The sequence below is a fragment of the Dufourea novaeangliae genome, unplaced genomic scaffold (assembly GCF_001272555.1).
Source record: "Dufourea novaeangliae isolate 0120121106 unplaced genomic scaffold, ASM127255v1 scaffold76, whole genome shotgun sequence".
NCBI classification, from domain to species: Eukaryota; Metazoa; Arthropoda; class Insecta; order Hymenoptera; family Halictidae; genus Dufourea; species Dufourea novaeangliae.
The window spans coordinates 899917-915462 of NW_015373950.1; the positions used below are offsets into that span (position 1 = coordinate 899917).

General features: G+C 34.5%; 3 protein-coding genes across 3 annotated transcripts; 1 reads left to right on the top strand and 2 right to left on the bottom strand.

Annotated features, from left to right (window-relative positions):
- Positions 1-1051: 1051 nt before the first annotated feature.
- Positions 1052-2145, bottom strand: LOC107186149 (small VCP/p97-interacting protein). The gene is made up of 3 exons (XM_015573961.1): positions 1967-2145; positions 1545-1712; positions 1052-1066 (listed from the first exon to the last, which is right to left on the bottom strand). The coding sequence occupies exons 1-3, from the start codon at positions 2030-2032 to the stop codon at positions 1052-1054; spliced, it is 249 nt and encodes an 82-aa protein (XP_015429447.1). The 5' UTR covers positions 2033-2145.
- A 4415-nt stretch (positions 2146-6560) lies between these two features.
- LOC107186150 (piggyBac transposable element-derived protein 3-like) lies at positions 6561-7361 on the bottom strand. Its single transcript, XM_015573962.1, has one exon. It carries the CDS (start codon positions 7359-7361, stop codon positions 6561-6563), a length of 801 nt encoding a protein of 266 aa, XP_015429448.1.
- A 4240-nt stretch (positions 7362-11601) lies between these two features.
- Positions 11602-14514, top strand: LOC107186173 (kinesin-like protein KIF3A). The gene is made up of 9 exons (XM_015573996.1): positions 11602-11616; positions 11835-12253; positions 12375-12565; positions 12665-12804; positions 12878-13075; positions 13149-13540; positions 13599-14016; positions 14138-14263; positions 14335-14514. The coding sequence occupies exons 1-9, from the start codon at positions 11602-11604 to the stop codon at positions 14470-14472; spliced, it is 2037 nt and encodes a 678-aa protein (XP_015429482.1). The 3' UTR covers positions 14473-14514.
- The last annotated feature ends 1032 nt before the right edge of the window (positions 14515-15546 follow it).

Sequence of the window (15546 nt, forward strand, 5' to 3'; positions counted from 1 at the left end):
AGAAAAAAAAATACTATCCTTATACCACCCTAACCTCCACATTGGAGTTATATATGTAAGTATATACACAACTTATTGATTGCTGCTGAATAGAAAAAATTATTTTTTAAATAAGTTTTATTTACTAATATGTAAATAAATACTTTATATAAGTTAAGATGTATCTTCATTATTATCCGACACACGAGATACATTTTCGATTGTATAATTACAACAAGAGCATACTTTTCCAATTTTATTTTAAACATTTTCGTTTATACACATACTTACATTTTACAGTGTACAATATAATGATTTACATTACTGTAATCAGTGTATACTTCATATTATTTTAAATAAACATGACATATTATAGAAAATAAATGGTAATTAAGTACATTATCAACTCTGTCTTTTATGCCAAATTTATAAAAGAACAACTTTAAATATACATTACATTGTCAAAAATGACATACAAACATTTACTAAATTTTTTTTAATAATAACATAGTCAACAATAATAATTGGAATGAGGAACATATTAAAGCATGTAATTTAATATTCTCATTCTCTACACTTAAATCAATACTGGTATCGCGTAAAAGCTTAAAGCAGTAATTTAAAATCACTGCATTATTGTAGATATCTGTAGTAATAAAATATTTCTTAATTTCTAATAATCACAAGTGTAACAAAAATATATCATTGTAATTGTATTTGTATATGTGTAACAATAGTTGTTTGTAACACTTTTTGTAATATTTGTGTTATATATAATCATATTGCAACACATTTTTCATTGATGTGTCACATAAAATACAAACATAATCAATGCAAACACTTAAAAGTGCCATAGAAAATCTGAAAATGTACATGTGTATATAATTTAAATGTTTTCTTGGAACATTTAAATTTCACAAAATGCAAACTTGCCATTTGTTATTATATTTGACTGTGTCAAAAGATGACAATACAGGATCAGTTATAAATTGTAGATATACAGTTAGTGATATGTTGAATAAAATGAATTTCCAGGCAATATAAGTATTCCAAGCTTTCCATGTGTCTTACATTAACTTACTTGCCACTGAAACAAAGAAATTAAAAATTAATAATTAATACATGCTTTCCTTAGGAAAAATGTCTGCTCTATTGTGTGGTGTAATTAAATTCTCTACTACAGTTTTAGTTTTCAAAATAAATTGAAAAATATCCGCAAAAACTGATGCGTTTCGGGTGTCATCTCCACTTTCAGTGTTGTTTAAACAGATTTAAATGTATTTCATGGAATAATAACTTATACCATTTTATTCGAGAGAGTTCAAACAATAATTTAGCATTGAAAGAAATCAAGTAACTATTACTGCACAAAACGTCTTCATTGTTGGAAATTTACATTTTTTTCAAAACCAAATTTTTCAAAAACTAGAACTAGGGGCGGAAAATAATTTCCGGATTCGTATTCAGCGCATAAAAATTTACACGAAACACCTATCAAATATTAGTGGCCTAAATACGTGTTGAACAGTATAATTATACCTTATTACAAATTATTACCAACTGACCTTTAATGTGGGTTGTATGTTCATGTTACCAGCTTGTTCTTGACGGTTCTTCACTTCTTCATCTATTCTTTGTTGCCGTTTAACTGCTTCTATATTTTTAATACCCCGAGATTGCTGGGCGGCAATTCTTCTATCAGCAGCTTCCATCTGTTGTCTTCTCCTGGTTTCCTAAATTAAGAAATACGTAAAAAACATAATCAATTTATACCGTTTATAAATACTGTAAAATTACATAAAAAATGTTTTTATCATCTTGGAAAACATTTCATTATTAATATAATTTAGAAAATATGTGCAATTCATTAACGGCGCTTATAATAATAAAAAAAGAGATAACATCATGATTGGAAGTGTGACAGTACAATTCGAATAAACATCACTCATATTCGTAGATATTGCTAACCTCAAAATGATAGACTTACCAAATCCGGTGTCAAGTTTTCATGTGAAGCTGATTGTTTGCAACAAGACATACAGAGATTCCCCATGGTGAATATAATAGTTTTGTTATAGAAAATTGTTGTTAACTATCCGTAGTGAAAGAAATCTTGTAGCAAAAAGTATGTGCGAGTGCGTATTTTCCACTGGTGACAGTACTGACACTGTGACAGATTTCAATCAATAAACATGATGCCATGTATGTATCGTATCGCATACAAACTACGTATTTACATACAGTACTATATAAAATCCTTTAATATTTTATTGTTGTATCAATATGTATGTATTTATTTACATATTAAGTAAATTAAAATATAAAAGTTGCTAATTTATTAATATTAGCAAAATTTTATACCTGAAGGTATTTGAAAATTTTTCTTTTGTTATTAGATACGCAATCAATGAAGTACATGATATATGTATTGCATATAAATATACATTTTTACATGATTATATGAACACATGTTTGCTTATAAATATGATTATTTCAGTTCTGATTTAATGGGATTTATTGTTTTCTTCTTACATTCATATTATATTTACGAGAAACCGAATTAGAATCAGTGATATTAAATCACTTATTGGAGTCCTCTGAAACTATAGGATGAATGCAGAATTGTTAATTGTTGCATTTGTTAATAATTGTGATTTTCTAAATTAGTAATTGGGAGAATATTCACCATATCAGCCGTGCAAAGAAAAAAGCAAATTATGCTTTAATGCAAACAAAAGTATGCTTTGTTGATGTAAAATTATTAATGGAAATCCCTTACATCGATATTATTCAATAATAAGTGTTTCTTGCTGTTTTTTATTTAATATATATGTAGTTTCTTAGTGAAATGGAACCCAAAGAATGTGGTGGCCCTATTTAGCGACATGTACATAATATTAATTGACTATTAGCTTCGTCATTTTGCCGTAGATGGTACCATACATTTACCGTGCTATTTTTTAAAATTACATTTAAAAGTGACATCGTAGGCCACATTGTGGTAATACTGATATACTAATATATATAAATTAAATAGTATGTAATCCAAAACGCTATACATATGTATGTACATAACTAATAATTATTAATGCATAATATCGATTTAAGAGAATTCAGCAAACAGTTTGACATTATTAGAAAAAATATTTGTTTTCAGTTCGCACAATTGTTTTGTATTACCGTTAAATATTATATTCACAAAAAATGATACTGCATATGTGTAGTATGTATCTTTGTAGCACAAAGTACTCTATTAATACTCTGTGTCTGTGTTAAAATTTATCACTTTGGTTCATATCGTCATCAGATTAACAGTACGATGATTTTCTGCGCATTCAGGTCACGCAGCGAACTTGTCTGGAACGGCATGCGTTTATACTGTGTGTGCACAGGCAAAACGAAAATGAAGTGAACTGAATGTGCATGTGCATCATTAGCTGTGTTCAGCGGACTTGAGCGGACTCATCGTTGAGAGTGTTGAGACAACCGTTGCGAACTCACCACTCATCAGTGATCACTCCTATTTTCCTGAACGATATTTGGGGTAGTATGATACATTTGTTGTAGAGACACTTTATAGCAGCTTGTGACGTTATCTGCGTGCTAAATTTAAATAGTTGTTACAACATGCGTGAAGAATATTATTTTTTAATAAAATAATAATAAAGTATAAAGAAATTAATGCAGCTTTGCTAATTACTCTGGACAATGGATTGGATGTAGATGTAATAAAAATATTAATGGACGATTTAGGGCAACCTATAAATAATTTAACAACAACAAGGCGTAGAATTAGATGAAAAAATGAAAACTATGCTGAAAGTATATTTCCGTTATATACTAATAATTTATTTAAAGAACATTTTAGGATGTCACGCATACGTTTTGATGTAAATATAAATTTTTTAATTCCGTGATAGTTTTAAAGTGCATACAGTAAATAAAATATAAAGCTTATATTATTGGATATTACATTATAAAAAAAGATCGAAGAAGGAACAGAAATTTGTAAATTATAGATATTAATAAAAAAATGTGGAAAATATGAAATTCTGTATTGTATATAAAGTGCCGTTATGGCTGTATTGTGTCTCGTATATACATTATGTTGTGTATGTAGTAGGTTCACTGGGTTCCGCAATTTTAAATCACAACACATTGAGCAAAGGTTCAGCGTAAAAATCTAATGAAATCACTCAACAGTTGAGTCCGCTGAACGCAAACATTATCAGAGCATCCGTAGCTGTACTCCAGTTCCTTATTCTAACAAAGCAGGGACAAGAAAATGGCAAACGTAATTCTTTTGATCCTATAGCTCTAAATATGTCCACGAAGCGTCTCTCTTCATAGACGCATACAGGTAGAGGATTGTAATAAAAAAATATCTATTTACACTGAGGTATGTGTTCATCCACGAAATGTACAAAAAAAAGTTGCGTCGCTTACAAATATAATTTCATGAGTATATCTGTTACAAGGCTAGATTAACAAACTGATTTTATACACGATTATTTTTGTTCTTGTAACTGCACTATTACAAAAAAAATACAACTCACTTTCTTGACATTATTTGACAATACTTTTGGATTAATTCAAATAAATGAAGCGACTAAGTGTACATCTACATTTTAAAGTATATATTATAACTTTGCCCCATTGTCCATTACACTGTATCAGAATCTCTTTTACATGTCACATTCTTTTATACACGGTGACACAAAAGTAATAAAAGTAAGTCTTTTTCAAGTGTCGAAACTTCAGGATTAGGTTACGTTTGTGTCACATTAAATAACATTCATTTCTTCAATCATCTTTGTAATTGACACACTTGCAATTAAACGTTTGAGGTTGAGGTCTTAGAATCTTTTAATCTTTGTCTTAGTTTTTGTACATTGTGCATGTGCATATAGAAATACGATTTTTACAGAAGATTAAGATTTGAGGTCAATGCCCTCGACGCTACCGTTTTAATATTTACATTGTAAATTTGTTTTAAGCACATTCTCATCAGTCATGTCCGTATTTACACACGAGTAAAATTTTCTCTCCGTGTTATAACTTACAAGAACGTATCAAAATTATGCTTCGGATTTAGACGAAACTTTTCTGTGATAAAGTACAGCTTATATTAATAGATATACAGTCTTATCCAAGTAAATATGTTCAGGGTCAGTCCGAAATCTTATAACTAGAGAAAGTATCGATTTCAAAATTATCAGTCCAAGTTCAGTTTTGGTTTGAGTACATAAACTAACAGAAACAATTGTGTCAGTAGGTGCGTTGTAGCCTATAGCTGGTGGGTCTCCGATGACCCCACGTTTTTATCTCGAAGGTTATGTAATACTTGTCGAGTGCAACGCCATCAGTAGCGTAAAGTTGAACTATAGCTTCCCATTGACAAGCTTCAGAACCAGTTGATTTTTCAAATTTTGGTACGAAATTAAAATACAGTAAGAACTACAGACGATAAGGGAAATATTCAACTGGGACACTGGCCTTATAAATGTTAAGTACAATTATCACATTTTAATTTTCAAAATACGTATACCAAAATCCGATAGCCGGGTAAATTCTGATCCACGCTAAAATTTAACAAAAATGTAAATGCATCGATTTCGAGTATACATCAAATTACGTTCTCCAATTTCTCAGATATATTTTGACCATTATACACCGCTATCGCATAAGAAACGAAGGACAGGGAATAATAATTTGGAATTATAGACAATATTTATTCTAAGTCACTGCATCTACTACATAATATAGTACGTTTGTGAATAGAATGTATATTGCAAATGTGTACTTGACAATTATCACAGACAGAGCTGTATTTATTATCGTTGCCAATGCATATGTAACATCTCGATCGCTTTCGCGGTACAGTTATCGGTATTGTTTTCACTATTTTTCTTCCGGTCGCTTCAATGGCATTTACAATGTATTTATGAAACGTTACCTCACGGTTCTCGAATTGAATAGCACGTCTCTCTATATTGTTACTAACTAACTGTTTCGACAATTCTTCCAGGAAAGTTTTTCTTCTTGTTTTCAACGTGTTGTTGCATTCCCAGGTCGGGTATTTCGTAACCCATACGACAAACGCATTATACGCGGCAATATCCACGTAGTGCATAAAAAGCGATAACGGCCACCGGCGTGTGGGCCGCCTGCAAGTGTATTCCCTGAGTACTTTGTCAAGTACGTCCACACTGTTTTTCGTTGAATCGTAAAAATTGATTATGTCCGGTTTGTAATTCTGTTCTGGTTTCGAGATGTTGAGCTCGTGGTGTAAACTGGACAATAAAACGACACACTTGCATGGCTGTGGAACATAGGAGAGTAACGTTAAATTGTGAGTGAATAGAAACTGAGACGAAAATTGCTGGCGATCTTTCGTTCGCGCGAGTATTTTAGGCAAATCTGGCCTACTTTTCCGTACGGTTCCCACGAGATAAATATGATTCGCTAATAACTCTTCTGCCACACTGATGTCCGTCAAACAATTATTCGTTGTTATTGTCCGACTAGAGTCTTTCCAAAAATCGGTCAGTTCTTTGACGACGTGTTGTTCCCGTTGACTTTCAGGAGAATTTTCCGGGCTTGTCCGGCATGTACACTTTAAACGGACAACGTCCCCGAAATTCGACTAATTGTTCGTCAACTGATCCAACGTTCGACGCGTCGTACGACTCCCTACAATTCGTTGTGAATATGTTAGTAATGTTTCGTAACGGTGCCAGCTTATCGTTCGCCTTTCTTGTGTCGCGTGTGGTGGAATCATCGAAACGGATATACTTGAATATATCGACGAATCGATCGCGGGACATAGTGGCAGCGTAAAATGGTCGTGAGAATGCTTCGTTTTTTCGCCAAAGGTCGCGTTTTCTTTCGCAGGACTCCTTGAATCGTCCAGCAAGCAACAGAACACCTAAAAATGCATCGATCTCGATGCGATCCACTGGTCTCCATTTTTTGCTCATTGGCATACTTTCGTCCGCCTTTTTGTTTGTATACAAAACGATATTATCGATAATTTCTTGATTGATGAAGAGATGAAAACATTCGTCTATTGTTTGCACGTTTTCACTCTTTCTGGTTAGAAAAAGCGTGTGATCCTGTAATGAGTTTTGAAAGTCTGTTATACTCTCGTTATAAGGTGGGATGTACCTCCACGTACGTCCAGACACGGTGTAGTTCTTTGCATCCGCATCTTCTTCGCATTCAAGTGCATCAAATTCATCAGGTTCCGATTCTTGTATTTCTAATTCAGCGTCACTGCATGATGTGCTCGCACCATCCGACGAGACTTCATAATGGCAAATGTCTTCATCGTTCAGAAGTTGATAGAATATAGACAGATCACTAGCTGCTAGTTCAGACATCGCGAGCTAGCGGCCTAACGTAACGAGGCTTACAGAAAAAATGTAATCAACGCGCTTTTGTACGTAATAATTTGTTCTATTCGTTACTCGGATCGTTCTTCTTCAAAGTGTTGCTGGATACTATGTACTTTCTTTGTCGGAGATGCGTTGCTAAGACGATCGTCACTTGATGGCTCGAATATAAACAGTCCCTCACGGTGTGCGTTATCGTTCTAAAGTCGGGTCTCCGATGACTCAGCCTTAGGAGGGGTCTCAACACTGTCGTAACCGCGCGCACGAACGTTACGGGAATCATGCGCAGCAGAAAGGCTTTGCCCAGTTGCACACAGGCTCGATCCGTACCGTGTTCACTGAACAGCACTCGAGACCCCCTTAAAAAGGGTCATTTTTAACGACCGGACGCGACAGAGAGCGCACAGAGATTCGTCAGTATTAAAGCTACATGTTACGGCGCGCACGCAAACATTTCTCACTGCACCATTGAATACATTGGCAAAAAAAGTTGTACATACTTACATTTTAATATTGTACTATTCTGAGCTGTACTTATAGTAAATCAGCTTTCCTCTGCTTTATATCCGTTGTTAAGGAAATCGCTAGACGCTTCGTGTAATGTCATTAGCGCCACCTGCGTCTAAGGTAAGAATTATTGAATTCTGTGTCTTTTACCACCAACAAAGTATAAGAATAGACCTTCCATCCAATGTATTTCTTCGGCCCAATTTTCTGGGGAATGTCACCCCATTTCTAGGACCGAAGAACTCCAGCACCATTGAATTGTCACTACGACCGACGAGGTATAGGAATACACCTTTCATCTCATGGGATTTGATGACCCACCTACACTGTAGTACCGACACCTTAAAAAGCCTGTGATTTTAGTGACCTCTGTGTTATGAGAACGGTGAATCCGCGGTGGGTAGTGAAACTAAAATGGAAATGAGAGACGTCGCCCCAGAAAAGTGAGCCGAAAAAATACATTGGATGAAATGTCTACTCTTACATCTCGTCTTGTCACTACCTAGCATATATAATAGACTGCGCGGTCTTATGGTAGAGATGAAGCCAGACCGAAGGACAGAAGTAGCGGTAGAGTCATTCCTCTCTCACTCGCACATCGCAGTGGGAAGGGAGAAAGCACTGGATGGCAATGAGGAGAAGGAATGCTGTACGCATGTATGTAATGTCTCCACACAGCCGTAGGAGAATCCTCCCCAACAGCCCCATTAGAAAGAGGAGTCTGTTACTCCATCTATTATCCTCTCATTCACTGCCAACCTCATCCCTACCATAAGATCGCGCAGTCTATTATATATGCTCTATGAGTCGCGGTCGTATATATTCCCTGTGGCGGATATACATCAGCATGCGTTCTTGTACGGACACATCGTTGCAGCGCTGGTGCTAGCAGAAGATTCATGAAACTTTCGGTCACCCCACCACGGGAGTTTCCGGACCTGTATATACGACCGTGGTGATGGGCAACTCAACGCCTACCAAACTCACCGGTCGGTAGAGATGGCGTGCAAAATCACTAACGGTGATTTATCCAGATTTATCACAGTGATCGCCGAATCACGATCACGGTCGTGATTTAACTTCATTCACGACCGTGATTGCGATTTTTTTATCTTGAGTGAATTTGCTCACTGCGATCGTAAGTCCTTGATCTTTAAAAAGAAAAACGTATTCAATATAATTTTACGATGAATTACATTCCTATTCGTGTTTGTAAAAATCAGTAGAAAAAACAAGAAATTCTAAAAGAATGATTTGCTAAGAAACATGTAGATTATAATTTATAATCATTAATTTATTCATTATTCTTCATTGTTTCTAATTACTCTTTCACTGTATACGCGATATAACCACCGACTAGGTATAGAATACACTTATCATCCAATGCTTTTTTCTGTCCAACGTTTATAGGGTATGTAACACTGTTACCATTTTAATATCAATACCCGACGTTACCGATAAAGCATCAATTCTGAGTATTATTAGCACAAATGAAGTGTTATATATTTCAATCATATTGCGTGTTTCTATATGATTTGACGGGAATAAAAATATCCGATGCTTCAGTTTAAGGTTAAGGGATAAATATGACAGTCATGAAACATGAAACGTAAAAGTATATATTTTTTCACTTAACTACAAGACAGTTTATTCTAAATGCCTCGTTAATGGACATTTTATTAATGTTACTTTTTACATGTTGTTTTATTTATTTTTATATCTTGCTTTACATTTGTATATTTGCAACAGATAAATTCAGAATAGATGTAGTTTCATAAATAGTTTATCAAATCTACATGTGAGAGAATATATACACCGCTTTTATTAACATTTACATATTTATAATTTATATGGGAGTATGAATAGTTTTACTACATGTTGTAAGAATATGAATGTTGCTGGAAGTATGAACATTTTCACAGGACAATGATATAAATGAAACTTTAACACTTTTTTTAAGTGTTACAGTGATATTTCGTTGGCCTCCGTATTAGCGCACTGCGCCGAACGCGGATAGCATGATGTAGTCGCAAGGGAGCAATCGAATAGAATAGACGTATTGTACCGTAGCGCATCGTATTGTATTTCAAATTTTTATATCATTATAATTTATACGTATATATGTATATTCCAATAGAGTTACGTCAGGTAATATAAGCTTCATTTCATCGAATTGTTTTAAATATAACTGCATAAATATTGTACAATCCTGTACTAATTATAGTTGTCTGGTTCAACAGATTACTACAGAAACTAACTACTGCCTACGTCTTTTAAACTTGGGCAGTAGTAGTATCTGCAGAAACTGCCATGGTTGCTGGGGTTATTATCTAATTTCTTCACGGGAACACGCACAAGCGTCAGTCCCAATTCGACAGTTGCACGAGCAACATTCGACCGAGCTCGCGAGTTGTACGAGCAACAGCGATAAAGGATCACGTTTCAAATGGTTACTGACGCAAGCCATTTCAGTACCGTTCATTGTCCCGTAATCCACATGTAATAACAACAGATCGAATCCGGCAAAGGACTACTGCAAATTATTACACACGTCTATCGTATACCACCGGTAATCAAAATTTCGACGACAAACCACTCACTGTTTGTGGGGGCGCCACCGTACTGCAGGTTTTCCCGCCATCTTGGATTTTGAAAAAGCGCGGGAAAAATTGGGATTCATGGGACATACTAGTGGCGCCCCCAAAAAGTGGGTGGCGAAAGTTGGAACTAAATCCAGAACTTCTTCGATAGTTCGCACAATCGCCACCAGATGGCGCTGCTTAAAAAAGTTTTAGAATTAGTTCCGACGAAAGAGAATCTGTTCACGACCATGGTCCCTTCGATGATTCTCCGACGTACTGAACACTCATGATCTGACTACATTGTACTTTAGACTCGACACACTGTAGAAGTTGGACTAGTTGAGCTCGAATGGATTTAACGTAGTTCATAAATTCACCGTTCTCATAACGTAGAGGGCAGCAGAAAATTCCTGACTTTTTATACTATCGGTATTTCTGAACATGAGACACGAAGTCCCATAAGATGATAGGTCTATCCTATACCTCGTCGGTGCTGATAGTAAGGGACCCCGTGTGCGAGAAAGTTGGGTCACAAAACCCCGGATCTAGCGCCAGAGACCCCGTGTGGTGAGAGCGTGGGGTCATAGAGCCCCCTTTGTAGGGGCCAGGGACCCCGTGTTGGTAAGATGTACCCTCACGAGCAAAGTTATTGAGATATCTGACTATTGATTATTATAAAACAGATCAGGAGCAATTTTTTGGTCCATAATATTTGTATAAAAAGGTCATTTACAACCTATTTTGTTAACAACAAATTGTTACTTTTTCTTTTGCGAATATCTCATTAACTATTAACGGTGCTGGGAGAGCTATTTCAGATTTGGAAGGAGCAAATTGGGAGCAATTTTTTGAGATATAATTCGTTAAGATACGTTAACATTCGACACCAACTATGTTCCGGTAGTCGGTGGTGGTATGTACATAAAAAGTGTCGCTAAAATATCTACCGAGTTCGGAGCTGCACGAAATGCAGATGACGTGACTGACTTGCACCAGCCTTCATGGATTGCACCTATCAAATCGATCCATTTGTTTACGGAGGTCGTCTGCTACTTCATCGTATTCTACCAGTGTTTTGTGATCGAATATTATAGTCTGAATTGTGCTTTTATGTGACTTTAAAAAGGAATAGAGCAGCAATGCCGGGGTCTGAAGTTAGTATTCTCATACATTCTAGTAATACATACTTATAACAGTAAATCTTATTAGGTATTTATTTGACAGTTCGATCTGTCAAACCGTGTCAGTATTATTCCTCAAATATCTAGAAAATTAAATGTTTCTGATATATTGGATACTTATTTTAATTCGTATAATGTTTTACTTATATGTTTTCATACGATTATTAAAATGTTACTTACTTATAATATAGGACAACACGACGGAACTCGGGGAAATAGAGAACGTTAGGGTTGTGGTCCGCGTTCGACCTTTAAATGGAAAGGAGTTGGACGGGCATTCGAAAAATATAGTACGCGTCGATACTATAAATAGTGAAATAACTGTTGAAAATCCCAATGCTGCGCAAGGAGAACCACCAAAAGTTTTCTCTTTTGATGCTGTCTTCGACACTGATTCAACACAGGTTGATATATATAATTTAACTGCAAGACCTATCGTGGACAAAGTTCTGCAAGGATACAATGGGACCATATTCGCGTATGGACAAACCGGCACTGGTAAAACTTATACCATGTCGGGGGCCAAAACATCTCCACAGCTTAGAGGTATCATTCCAAATAGCTTTGCTCATATATTTGGGCATATAGCTAAAGCTCATGACAACCAGAAGTAAGTATATTATATTTACGAGATACATTTTTATAACACATATGTACATATATATTTAGTTATCTATTTAAGCGATTTTTCAATTCAGTAAACTTTTAAAGCAGTAGTACCTTATCAATAGGTTTCTTGTACGGGCAACATACTTGGAGATCTATAATGAGGAAGTTAGAGATCTACTGGGTAAAGATCAAAATACAAGACTGGAAGTGAAAGAAAGACCTGACATTGGAGTATTTGTCAAAGATCTTAGTGGTTACGTTGTAAATAATGCTGACGATTTAGATCGAATTATGTCTCTCGGTAATAAGAATCGTAAGTATCGTTATATCGTAAGTTCAATTCATTCCTGAATTAGGAAAACTACATTATTGCATGGTTTAAGTTATGTTCAATTATTGTTTTAATGTGTAGGTGTTGTGGGAGCTACAGCAATGAATGTATCAAGTTCTAGGTCCCATGCAATATTTACAATCACAGTCGAGTCTAGTCAACTTGGAGAAGATGGTGAACAACACGTTAAAATGGGCAAATTACATTTAGTTGATCTAGCTGTATGATATCCTTTGCTATTAATATTCTGTATTTTCGTCAAAACGCGTATATTAAATTATTTTATTGCTTCAGGGTTCAGAAAGACAAAGCAAAACAAAAGCCTCTGGAGTTCGTTTAAGAGAAGCAACAAAAATTAATTTGTCTCTTTCGACATTAGGTAATGTAATATCTGCATTGGTTGATGGTCAAAGTTCACATGTGCCTTACAGAAATTCCAAACTGACACGATTGCTTCAAGACTCTCTGGGTGGTAACTCAAAAACATTAATGGTAATATTTTAATTAATTTTCAATTGATTGTAGTACGTTAAATCTCGGTATTAACAGAGCTACTCGAATTTAGTGTGCTAATGTAAGTCCGGCGGATATAAATTATGACGAAACTATAAGCACTCTCCGTTATGCAAACCGTGCGAAAAATATTAAAAATAGAGCGAGGATCAATGAAGATCCAAAAGATGCTTTACTTCGTCAATTTCAAGTGGAGATTGAACAATTACGAAAACAGTTGGAAGAAAACGGTGCTGAAATCTCAGAATCCGACGACGAGTCTGAAAATTCTCAAGAAACAGGAGAAACCAAACACGAAAAGAAAGCAAGGCGTAGAAGAAGTCAAATACTAACAATGGAAGAATTAGAAGACAGAGATGCAGATTCCACGGAGAAGATTGACAAAGCTGAGAGAGAGGACAAGAGTCCTGATGACAAGGATGTTATAGAATTAAAAAGAACTCAGTAAGTTTTAATAGTCAATTTCAACAGTAAGATGTATACAAAACATTACTTGTTACAGGAGTGAAAAGGAAGCACTACGAGAGAAGATGCAAAATTTACAAAATAAGATTTTGGTCGGAGGCGAAAACTTGTTGGAAAAAGCTGAGGCTCAAGAACAATTATTAGCCGCCGCAGCAACTGAACTTGAACAACGTAAGAGCAGAGAAGAACAACTTAAAAAAGCCATTGAAGCGAAGGAAGCCGAACGTATCGACATAGAAGAGAAATATTCTTCCCTGCAAGAAGAAGCGGCTGGAAAAACAAAAAAATTAGCCCGAGTGTACACAATGTTAATGTCTGTTAAAGCAGAATTGTCTGACTTACAACAAGAACATCAAAGAGAAATGGAAGGGCTCTTGGAAGGTGTCAGAGGTATTGGAAGAGAGTTACAGCTTCAAGAGTTATTAGTAAACAGTTACATTCCTGTGCAATATCAAGTATGTATAATACGATTTAATTGTTATAAAACAGTTTTAACAGTCTGAACGGAAGAAACAATTTTTCCCTCTGAAGATAGTGGAAGTAAAGAACATCTTGTAAATTCTATTTTCATTTCAGACGATGATCGAAAGATATGTTCATTGGAATGAAGACATTGGAGAATGGCAATTAAAGTGCGTAGCATATACTGGTAACAATATGCGGAAAGCTCAAGCAACTCCAACCGTAGGAAGCAACAAAGATGTATGTATTTATTGAATTGATTATACTCGGTGAGTAAATGTAGTATTATTCATACTACTTTTTATTCATAGCAAACGCAACCGGATATGTCAAATATATATCTTTCTTACAATACTGGAATCGACAATACTTTTGTGCAACCGAAAAAAATAAGAGGCCGGTCAGGTGTCCCAAGGCCAACTACGGCACACAGACGTACTCCGCATTAAAAGTACATTTAAACTATAAAATGATAGACATATTTATTTTTCACCGAGTACCTTTTTTAGCTTTCTTTTAGAGTATTATATTAATTTATTTTTGTTTATATCATTTTTACGAGAAATACCGTACTTCATGTAATTATACACTTATTCCTATTTTAAGTCAAAGGCGTTCAATCCCATTTTGAATATTATACGAGAAATAGAATTATATCTCAAATCACAGTTCAATTATTATACAATATATAATACGAAACTACGACAATGAAGAAAACTACTTAAACTATTCATTGTGTCTTAATAATTGATGATAACTTGCATCGAATCAAGTTATGTGTGTAGATACAAAGAAAAGAATCCACAAAAAATATTATATTGGAAATTGTAAACTAAATCTGGTAGGATTTAATCTTATTTAAAATCAGGTAACTTTCTTATAGATTACTATATGAAAATTGTAACAACAAACGTGAATTATCACGATAGTAAGATTTTACGTTTTATGCATTTATATGTCTCTGTGATGTCTGTTAAATATTAGATGTTGGGCGTTTAATTTAATAATGAATATAAATTCATAGAAATTACATTTTCATATTTAATAGCATGCAATATAAATTATTATTATTATGAAATAGAGGATTGGTATAGACTTTAGAGAGGAAAATATGTGCTGTACCTGTGTGATAAGAAATAACATGTTTTGCTCTTTATAGGGATATTAGGTACATATGATTAAAAAGAATGGGAATGCAAACTGTATCAAATAATTGTTAGCAAACTTGTGTTATTTTTACACACTTGTATCTGTTTCTTATCAATGTATGCAATTGCCATTTATGTATACATTTACCATTTACGTATACACTTGCCATTTGTGTATATATTGATAAGAATTCGATATTTTAATATGACGATAACACTGTAATATGTATTTCTATAAAACTTTTTAGTTGAAGTATTTTGAAATATGTAATTATTTGAAAGAGAGAAGCAGTCATATACATTTTTGGTAGCCAATGCTTCATTTAGTTGATAATCGAAATATTATCTAAATCATGTAATAACTATAAGAAAAGA

Bases quoted from the DNA above. Each gene is read 5' to 3' on its own strand.
- LOC107186149 (XM_015573961.1), bottom strand. From the start codon at position 2,032: ATGGGGAATCTCTGTATGTCTTGTTGCAAACAATCAGCTTCACATGAA. The intron at 1,713-1,966 runs GTAAGTCTATCA...TTCTTAATTTAG, and splicing joins AAAACTTGACACCGGATTTG to GAAACCAGGAGAAGACAACA.
- LOC107186150 (XM_015573962.1), bottom strand. From the start codon at position 7,361: ATGTCTGAACTAGCAGCTAGTGATCTGTCTATATTCTATCAACTTCTG.
- LOC107186173 (XM_015573996.1), top strand. The intron at 13,076-13,148 runs GTAATATTTTAA...ACTCGAATTTAG, and splicing joins GTAACTCAAAAACATTAATG to TGTGCTAATGTAAGTCCGGC. The intron at 14,017-14,137 runs GTATGTATAATA...TTTTCATTTCAG, and splicing joins ACATTCCTGTGCAATATCAA to ACGATGATCGAAAGATATGT.